Source organism: Fulmarus glacialis, unplaced genomic scaffold (genome assembly GCF_000690835.1).
Source record: "Fulmarus glacialis isolate BGI_N327 unplaced genomic scaffold, ASM69083v1 Scaffold50152, whole genome shotgun sequence".
Taxonomy (NCBI): domain Eukaryota; kingdom Metazoa; phylum Chordata; class Aves; order Procellariiformes; family Procellariidae; genus Fulmarus; species Fulmarus glacialis.
Genome location: NW_009196889.1, coordinates 1 through 11,315, shown reverse-complemented (window position 1 = coordinate 11,315; position 11,315 = coordinate 1). Strand labels below are relative to the sequence as shown.

At 35.8% G+C, this 11,315-nt stretch overlaps 1 protein-coding gene across 1 annotated transcript; it reads right to left on the bottom strand.

The window, feature by feature from the left end:
- Window positions 1-233: 233 nt before the first annotated feature.
- LOC104072766 (dystonin-like) lies at window positions 234-10,351 on the bottom strand (the record flags this gene model as incomplete). Its single annotated transcript, XM_009572335.1, has 7 exons — window positions 234-356; window positions 1,063-1,289; window positions 1,641-1,872; window positions 4,728-4,931; window positions 8,019-8,237; window positions 9,953-10,060; window positions 10,232-10,351. Coding segments are annotated over 7 exons (1,233 nt in total), but the record flags the coding sequence as incomplete, so codon positions are not given.
- Window positions 10,352-11,315: the final 964 nt, after the last annotated feature.

Below are 11,315 nucleotides of genomic sequence, written 5' to 3'. Positions count from 1 at the left end.
TAAATAAATAAAATAAAATAATAAAATAAAATTGTTTGTGAATTCTTATCTAACCGGAGTCAAGATTCATGTACCTGAAAAGCAAACCTGACTTTAACACAAAGGCTTCAGGGATATCTTACTTTTGCCACAAAATTTTTATTTTCAAAATTTGTTGGGGGCAGAGGGGATATACCAATTTCAGCTGAACAAGCATCTAACATAACAGATTTAAGCATCTGCATTTCCCATACCTCATCTATACTCTTGTTGACAATAGGTTTGTCAGGCTCTCCACAAGCAGTTCTAAGTTCAGAGCCAAGGCTCACAACTGTTTCTAGTTCTTCTTGTAGTCCATCAATTTCTTCTTTAGCAGCCTACAAAGAGAAAAAAATCCAACACTGCTAATACTAAATTTAATAATCTATGTACAGCTTGCTTTCAAGATAGAACATGGCAGATTTGACCTTTGTTTTCTTTAAAGTCACTTGGACTAACAATTGCATGCTTAAAATATAAGCATCCCTTTGCAGTGTCAGAGTGAAATCAACTGACATCAGTCTAAATTATAACAATGGCTTATGATGTCATTTTGCATGAGATGGAAAAAATAAACAGGAAGTTTTAAATTAGATTTCTTTAATCAGAGTGTTTTCTTTGTCAGAGGTTATCATTCAACCTTCAAATCTTTAACTATCAGCATAAATAATGATAGGCTTAGAACATAATACATAGAGCATAATACATCTGTATACCTTTCATTTAGATGTTACGTATTACTCAGAGAATCTAAAGTATGTATAACTTTTAAAAGTCTCAGTGACATGCTTATTATATACATGTCTATAAACAGATATGTAAATATAATGACAGGCACATGCTGCATGCTCATTGCAATTAAGCACTGATACATGTTATTTACCATAGACTCTGGAGATATCATTATAGTAAATTTCTATACAATTATCCCTCTTGGTCTCTAAAAAAAAATATATTCTCCTGTGGTATTTCATAGTAATTCTGTCTTTTCTCTGCATACTGTAAATAAAATACTTCAAGTCAACAAAAATAGTTTCTACTGACCTCAGCAGCTTCTTGCTGTTGCTTGACTACAGATGGGTCAACTCCAGGTCCCTCCAGTTCTCGAATGAAGTCCTGAGTATCTTTAATAGTAGCTACAAGAGCCATATGATCACACCAAAACTTTTCAGCTAGTTCCATTACATCCAACAATTTGGCCTCCCTTTCCTCAGTCAAGGTCTGGATGTCTTCCCAAATGAGGACCATTTGGTCTAGTTTATCTTGAACAGCTAAACAACAAAGGAACTATATTACTACCTTGGCAAACAATTCTTCGTCATAAATCTCTCTACAGTTGTACAGCAGAAACACATGTGTACATTTTAAAATTTAGACTCTAAAATTGTTTCTTTACAGGACTCCTTATCATGTTAAGTGGAAACAACCAACATGGCCTTTAAAAATAAAACAAAGGTCATAACCATGATGAATTATTTTAAACGAATGCTTTGATTTTATAAATCTTTAGCAGCTTCTCCAGGAGAACACAATCCCCAGATTAGTGGTCATCAGAAATGAACATTTTTATATGCTGCAGCTTGCTGCATTTCCACTATATGAAACTTTCCTCAATCTACTACCTTTAGCAGATATATCCTTATCAGCTCCTTCTGAGCGAGCAATCATTTCCTCCCCTCTCTGTTTAAGTGTCTCATACACCGGCTGAAGTTTTTCCAGATCCACTGACACATTCTTATTTTCACTGATTTGCTCTTTAATCTTCTCAACCTCTGCTGAGATGGAAGGTGGCTGCCTCAGACGTTCAACTATGCGTTTCAGACTCTCAAGAGTTGGATCTATCTTGTCATGAAACTAGGAGGGTGGTAAAGGACACAAAGAAGTGGCAAAGAAATTAGAAAAAAATAACATAAAAATGGCATCTGAAATTCTCTTGGAAAAAGGTACTTTAAAATTAACATAATTAACATCTCCATCCAACATATGTATGTGCAACTTGCAATACCCCCCTTCGTGGTTCTTCCCCTCTTTTAATATCTAAATTACAAAAATGACCTTACAAAATGGTACTTCCTCTCAGATTTAAGAATTTTACTATGAAGTTTGGGTTCAGACCTGAGACACTCCATCTGAAGATACTACACATATGGCAGAATCTATTTGCATTTAGTCCTGTGTAATTCATACAGTACTTTGTACCTTATTCTGGAGAGCCATGGCTTTCTGATTTCATTATTTTAGAAAGATATTTACCTTAATATTAAATACATACATTTTCATATCAGGACCAACATACCAGCATATAACCACCGACTAAGATTTGATATGTGAGGTCATTCAAAAGACATTTGTTAATGCCCTAGTGATGCTTGTTAGTGCAGTAAAGGTATGTTACTTTCTGCAACTAAAAGCACACAACAGCGTGTATTATGTTTACCTACATTTGACTGAGCCCAGGTAGGTACCCAGAAACTCAATTACAGCTATGTTAACATGGTTCATCCTTTGGTACAGGTCCAAAGTTAGCCTTTACTGTATGCTTTTGGATCCATAGATTCCTAAAAATATCTCACCACCATGCCCCTTTCAAATTACAGAAATTAATAAATTGTGGGTGAATTTAATGATCCTTCAGGATCTACAAAAAGCACTCAACTACACTCGGGAAAGGTTCTAGAAAGAGCACAGCAAAACAAGATTACCTTATGTGAACAAATAGCTACATCCTTTCTATTCAAAGGAACATAGGCAATACAAATGTAATTACTTTTTCCCACCATACAACCCACTTCAAATCAGACTCTGTGACTAATGTTATGGACTCGGTGTTTTTGTTGGAAGTATGAATATCATACAAGCCAGCAAAATGTATTATGAAAGATAAGTAGCCTTCCCACATTCAAGACTTCTAAAAACTAATTGTGGCAACAAAACCTTACAAAAGTGAAAAAACCTGAAATTAAATTGGCAATATTCAGGTCTAACTTTAGGACATATATATTACATTTTAAAATTGTCAGCGCATTCAGTGGGCCTCCTTGTACTCGTACTTCAATGAATGAGACAAGGTGTTTTAGAACTTAAAAAGAAGCAAATGCAAGTCATTACAACCTCTCATTCTGGCTGCATAGGTTATGTCCTGCCTTTGATACGTAATGCAATTTAATATAATTTAAAACCTGAAGAGTTAAGTAATTATTCCTCCAGGACTGTCTAGACAAACATTGACATAGCCATCATAGTACAGAGCCCTGATAATATATATTTACGTATCTTAATAAAAAAAGGAGATTATATAAAATTACATTCTGGGCATTACAATGTTTTGCTTTGCCATCTGTGTATACATTGATGTATAATAAAATGAACCTTAAAGTACTGCATAAATAATTACGTATTTTCTCAACATCTGGTTATATTCTAGCTGTTACCAACGAATGCATTTTTATTCTTGCTTTCTCTACTTAGCCAGTACAACATGTTAATGTCTATCACATACAAAGCAGGGACTTGAATGTTAAGTAAATACCTTGATTTTCAAATGTACAGCTCCAAACAGGGGGAGGACTGAGCATTTATGATAAACACTGAATCTAAATAATCAGGCATCTTTCAGAGGTGTGAATAAGGAAGGTGTTCAGAATGACTTAAAGTATAATATAATGTCTGTAACCAGTTCAAAAGCAGGATGATATCTGATGTCACTTTTTTCCCTTAGCTTCTTAAACTCAACCTGCAGGGGCTAGGAATATGACAGTAATTACAATGACCTATGACAAAAAGTATTTAGAATGTAGACTTGATGAGAACTTTAAGGTGTATTTCTTTATAGTATTTCAGACCTGAGCAGAATATAGCACTTAATTTCCAATGAACAGAGAAAAAGGGGATTTTCCTATAAAAACAGCGGTATAGAACAAAGTATTTTTATTCAGGTTTTTGTATGGGTTCATGTACCCTGTTTTACTAAGTTCTTTTCTGAATTCGGGATTAAGTAAAAGAATTTCAGTTTGGGTTTAATGACAATTAACCCAATATTTAAAAGTCTCTAGAATGTGATACCTAACAATACTCTGTCGAGGTTCATTGCATAGGCTGATGAACATAAGATACGCAGCTTTTATGAACTTGATCTGAATTTTACGCTCATGATGACATTTTGTGAGGTCTGACTTTGCTCGCGATACTTTTACGTAACAGTTCAAGCAACGTTACGGTAAGTTCTTGTGGGTCTGCAATGAAGACCAAATGCTATTACCACTGCCAAGCTACCCTCTAGTTCCATTGGTAAAGGACTGTAACTAAAGCTGCCAAGTTCAAGATATAACGATACTCAAGTTAACTGATCAACAGTGACATCCATATACAAAGCATCAGCTAGTAACAGACCAGCAAGAGAAAAAGGAATAAAGTGAAAATAAAATCCCATATTTTAAGACCAAATGTTCCTTTTTTTACTTCAAAATTAAGAAGCAATAACATTTTTGAATTGCAGCAATCGTAATACTGACCAATATATAAAATTATAATCCCTCTAGAAACAGAAAAATCAATGCCATAAGCAGTGATATGAACATTCACAGGCCATTAGGTTGAAAAATACAGCTAAAACAGCAGGTTAGTCTTGATATATACACATGTAATATGACAATGGCTGTTTATCTTTCCATTTGAATGAATCCAATTACACTTTAAACTTAAACTGATACCTGGGTACACTGAGAAATGGCTTCATCCAGTGCCAGTGCTCGCTTTTTGACATCTTCCTTAATTTTACTGTAAAGGGTGTCAGCTGCCACATACTTCTCTTGGATAGAAAAACCTTCCCCTGGGCTCAGCTCCAGCAACTGAGGCCCGGTTTTGTTCATCTTATCTATATGGGGCTTGTGCTCAGCGATCAGCTCACGCAGTTGCTATAACAAATGAAACAGCTTATCAGTTTCGTATGCTTGCACCACCACATTACAGCTGTCCACACTTCTAACACATCCAGCTGGCAAGAAATTCTAAACAAATACCCTTTGTCCTAATGTAAAGCACAAATAATATCAAATAAAGTTAGTGACTGTTCTGCCAGTGATAGCTCCCATTCCAATACAGAGTTACCTAGGCATGAAACATCACAATTAGAGATGCACTGGAAAGGTCCCTGCAATACTCTTGTAGGACATATGATTACAGGTGAAATATAAGATGCTAACTATGCATATGACGCTGGCAATAGACGCTCCCCATCATATTTAGTACCTATAATGACAGAAATGGCAACAATATTCCAGACATGTGCGTAACACCACCACGTATATACTTTTCATGTTGGTATTTGTCACTTGCCCCAAAGCCTTCCATTGAAGAACGTCACAGAAAGAGGTACTGGCATTGCAAGAATATTAATTCAAATTATCCTTGATTTAAGAAGAGGAACCTAGCATAAGGAAGGGCCAAAGAAATTAGTGAAAAGGACAAAAGGACAAGGAAGACTGATCAGTAGAGACCTATCAACCTAGTTTAGCAGTCTCCCCTCTGTCTTTACAACAGCGCTACTACTTAACTGACACAAAGTTTAACAAGTAATTAATAAATTAAATTTGATCTCAGCTGTCTACTCCCTCTCATCATCCACCCCCAAAGTAAGCCAAAACTGTGCAGAAAACTCTGCAGAGGCTTGTGGAAGTGAAAGGTCACAAGGTCTCTTCCAACTTGCCTAAGGATTTTGGTTTTGTTTACTTACACCCATTGATCTGACAAAAGGGTAAGTTTTTTTGTGGAAGTTGCCCGATTCTTCCCTTCAGTTTTATTTATTTTCTCAGCTCATTCCTCCCTTTTAGAAAAATCCCACTGTCTTCTGAGGCACTGTCCCTCTTGGTGCTGTGAACTCCATGCTTTTCTATCCTATAGCCCCTGTGCAGGAACATGAGAGGCACATGCTCTGTTCCTCCCAGCTCAGAGTTTGTTTAAATTAATCAAGACACAGAAAAGGGCCTGTATCAGTCTCAGTGTAAATAAATCCTCTTCTCTTCAACTAAGATCCTTCCCTTAAAAAGCAATCCAGAAACTGGCTTGCCCACTTGCTCCTCCCCAGAAGAGGAGAGGTTGAGAAGATTGAAAAGGCAGTGACCATGACTCTCCACAGTTCCCTGATGACAAAACAGCAATGAAAATACAACCCCCCCGATTCTAGCTACTTACTGAGAATGTAACTATTTGTATATTTGCAACGAGATAAATAACGCTGATTAGCAGAGAAGAGGAAAAGGTGAAACTAAGAACAGTTTGAAAGTTTGTAGAAAATAATTTTGTGTTTAATTTCTGTGCACAAATAGATGATTTTACACAAGGCCACAAGAGTGCACATTTCTGGGTCCAAACCTTATGCTAGTACTCTGCCCACAGCTCAGTTCAAACCAAATTGACTGCATATTACTCACATAGAATCAACTCTATGAATTCCATGACTTGGAACAAAGGTAGTCATCAGTAAATACATCAGAACAGAAATGTAAGTGAATATAGAAAACTGTTTTCAATTCACATTCAGAACCTTCTTCTTTTTCTTTTGGGTTTTTTTTTTCCTTTCAATAGAGGAATAAATGATTTGGTCTTCTCCATGATCTACTTTCGGGTAAACAATTCCAGTAAACAAGTATTTCAGATCAGATTACGTGTTAAAATTGCCTGACATTAATCTTATACTTAACAAACAAATCTCAGCTAATGGCATAGCCCAGGGAAAATGCAAAAATAGAAGCTCAGATCTGAAGGGCCTCTCATGCAAGCAGAATGATTAAAGTAGATGGGGAACAATCCTGTAAGTAAAGCAAGCATGATTTGGTTCACGGTGACTAATCAAGATAGTTTGTAAAGCTGATGTTATATAGCTAGTCTTAATAGAGCATGTTTGTTCATTGTGGACATAATAGGAAGACAAATGAGTGAACCCAGTGTTTACCAGTACGTAAGAGTAGCACATTTATATTAACTGGTCTCAGAGTCAGCAAGACTTTGAAGTCAGGGTTCATCCTATCTAACTTGAGTCACTTAATTGAGGCAGCATAAAATAAACAAACACTAGTTACTCTATGCTCAGTAGGGAGAGACAGGTATCTCCAGTCGCCATGTGAGCTTTGCATGTGCCAAAACATGCAGGTTTTTAACCTCGGTGGGATACATCTGGTTCCATGTGATACTAGTAGCCATATATGAAATGTACTAATTTTTATCCCAGCTGATTATTCCTCCATGTAAGAAAGCCCATATGGTGGCCAGCCTACAACACTCTTGCCTCTATTTTGTGATGTTATAGTAAACAATTACTTCTTTTAATTATTACATAACAAACATACTTGACATGAGAAACGATTATGGGATTGGCTGGAACCCAAGCAATCAATTCTTGGCCCTCTAATTGTCCACCCTCCTGGCTCAGCTAAGTTTAGTTCCAATGATACCAACAAAACAAAAGCCAAATTTTGTACATGTACATAAGATCAACATATGTGCATATTTGTATACAGACTCTGTACACAAAGGCAGCATTTCACTTTCAGCATACTGACAGCAGGTACTCCAGTTCTTTAGATAGTCATGTTTTACCTTCTTTTGTTTCTCTCAACAACATTCCATGTCTGTTCTTTCTATTTATGGGTTTGGTTTGTTCTAATACTGACATTAATGTTTACTTTTAAATATACTTCTTAACTGTTAACTTTTGTGTGCTCAGTTCTCTCACTACAATGGCAATTTTTTCCCCTTTAGCCCTCTTTTATGCTTACACATTGTTTACTGCCTTCCCCAGAGAGTCTTGGTTGCATGCACAGTTTGGGAAACAGTAGAGGTATGATTGAAAATGTATTTATTTTGTATTATTATTTTAAAGAATTCTTTTTTCAACAGAAGTATAATTGTCTGGGTTTTCAGCATTTAACAGAGTACTCCACAGTTTTAAGCAGAACACTACTGGGGTTTTCACACTTTTTTTTCAAAACTGGCAAAATGCTTACCCTATGCTCTTCTTGTTGTTGCTTTAAAGTTTCATATTCAAGGGCTGGCGCAGGAAGCTGAGAAATGATCATTTCTGTTTCAGCTAACCATGGCCAAAGCTCTTCGTAAGTCTCCCAGAACTGGTTAACCAGGGATTGAGCCCGTTCCAGCTGGAGGTTTCTCTCAGAGTTCATTTGACAGACTGCATCATATTTGTGTAAGAGGTTTTCCATTTTTTTCTGTAAAATAATATTAACAAAAAATAGCAATGTATGTTTTTCCACGTGTCTATTAACTATTTCTAAACAATCTTTGATAATTATAGCACCAAACCACAGTGAACCAAATATTAGTTTTGATAACGTTTCTACAGTATCAGTGTTTAAGATGGACATAATCAATATTGCAGGAGATTGGAATTTGGCAGAGTACTTTCAAAGTAATTAGAAGATATTTAATTATATTGATATTTACAAATAAGACTTTATTCATAGGGCTTCCAGTGAAGCTGCAAATGATTTGACTGCAGATCTTAGCCCCACTTCCTTACTGAAGACGCTTATCTTCAGTGACACTTGGCAGAAATTAAGTTTTCCACAGCATTTCTGAATCAAAGCATCACGAACAACACACAAAAATCTGGTGGGGTTTTTTTTTTTTAATCTGGCAAGAGAATAGGGTATACTGTTGTGCTTGTAGCTTACAAACTTGCAACAGAAACCACAAAACATTATTTTCCAGGTTAGCGTACATTAATTAATGAGGATGTGTTACCATTAATAATATGATAGAACTACAAGGTTTAAACATTACAAATCTGCTGTATTTGGGCATGTGATAATAAAAGAAAGTATCAACTAGCAATACATTTTTCCTGTGGAAGACTGCCCATGTTATCATTTTTATGAAATATTATATGTGACAATGCACATAAATGCTAGCCTTGGAAAAAAACTAGACATATAAGCAAGCCATTGAATGTGAAGTAAAGAATCTTTTTTGGCAGAACAAGCTATCCTTTCATTTGTTATGTCTTGCATGTAAATTAAGTATAGAGATGCTATCCAAAGGACAAAACATAGCCTAACACACAGATATACAGTATTTTTGACAAATACAAATATTTAATAGAGACTCACATAAAACTGCTCTCCCTTATGACTACAGTTTCATAGACAGAACATCTCATCTATTTTAAATTCACTTAAGAGCAAATCAAATTTATTCAGAGATCCTGCAGCAGAGCACAGATAGTGAAGCATTGTTGTTCAAGGAGGGTGGTCATTGGAAGGACTAAATTTACACAACATATCCAGCCTCACCATAATTTAGCAAAAAAACCCAACCCCGCAACTAACCCATTCTTAAATGCCAACATGAAAAATCTGTCTGTATATATATACAGCCCCAACATCAGGCTCTGTGTGTGTGTAATAAACAAAGGCATAAGAATGCCTTTCATGGGCTGTGTTAGTCAACAGGATGGAATAACTTTGACAAGTAAGGTCTACACTGAAATCAGCAGAAATGAAAGATTCATGCTGATGTGCACAGCCATTGGATCTGGCACAGAAATACACATGCCCAGAGCGTCACTGACCCAAGAGAACTGGGGAAGAACAGCCATATTCCACACACACCATCCCAGATGACTAATACCTATTCACTCAATAGGCCATTGGCTAAAACACTATTTACCATGGATAAAGATGATAAATGGGGCTCCAAGTTAGCGTCAGGCAATGAAGCAAGTACACAGTGTTTGCTCTTTGAGCATCCTGAAGGAAGAAGAGTGATACACAACAGCTTTTCTTCTAGTATTACAATCCTCAGATTAGAAGTGGCTGTAATCAATGCTTTTTCATTAGTATTTCAAAAAAGACATTATAGGAATCCTTCTACTTATATATTGTCTGCATATCTACTGCTGAAGCTGCAATTTAAGGAACTTTACCTTCATGGTCTGTTTCTCTTCTTCGGTGCACGTGTTCATAATCTTATCCCCAGATTTAACAAGTTCATCTATAGTATCTTTGTGCCTCAAAATCTCCATGGTAAAAGCCTTGAAACACAATAAAAATTGGTCAGAAAAAAAAAATAGAGTACATGGAGCAAAAACTACTTTTACAGTGCATTATGATGGACTAAAAATTAAATCATGCCAGTACATTTTCTAGATGGAGAGTGTGCTGGCCAATAATTAACATGACAGTTGGAAATGCATTTCTTTTACCTTTTGAACTTGCAGCTGAGCTGCGGTCTGGTCTTGCTCAAGCCTAATATCACCCAGAGACATCAGTTTCTTTTCTGTTTCTGCAATCCAGGCAAATTCAGCATCAGCTGCTTGATCAAACTAAATGAGGGAGACATGAATTAGTTCAGCAGTTTTATAAACATGAAATTAGAATGCCTGTTTCAAAAATTTTAAAGAAGATTAAAAAGCAATACTTTTGAATTTTTAGAAAGATAGCGGCTCACTTTCCATATGAGGTTTTTATATAAATGAAACACAAAGCCCAAAATGGTTCTGAGGGATTGTAATACAAGCAGCTTAATTTATAAGCGTAACAAAGCAAGAGAAGCAAATACATTTTTCCAATGTCTACAGCTCTCTAACAGACCTAAGAAAATAAAAAGGGTTATAATTTCAGAATTTTAACTAGACTGTTTATTTTCATTTTATTCTATTCTACTTTTCCATCTCTGTGTTTATTATTACTGCTAGTGTTGCAATTATCCTAAGAAATAGTTGTTTGATGTTATCGTTTTAATCTTAAGAGCTACTTTGGTATTAAATGATAAAGGCAAAACAATCATAATTCAACTAAGTCAGTGGAAAAACCTCACTGAATTCAGAGAAGACAGGATTTCATCCAAAACTAGACCTTGGATTAAATGCGAAAATTCTTTGGGGCATTTGGGTGCAGCCAGTCCTTTTCCTAAAAAATTAACTTTTGACTACCATTAGTCAACACTTAAATGTTTCAGAAATTATCTCAAAGCACTAAAGTAATGAGAGGATTTAAAGGATCTGTTTCTTACTAATTTGAGAAGGAGAGCATGAGATCCTGAAAAGAAGTACATGGGGATCTAATTCTTCTGAAAAGTAAGACCAAATTTCAAAAAATCATACATTCTCTCTTCAGCTCAAGTTTATAGGCATGTATCCTAGCATACACACGTTGCAGTAGTCAACGGGGGCAGCTCTGAGCTTAAGCCATAGAGAAATATTACATGGGATGATCAGATGCACAAAACAGTCATTGTAGAAACTACTAGGAACTAATTTATTTATTTATCATAGAATCATAGAATCA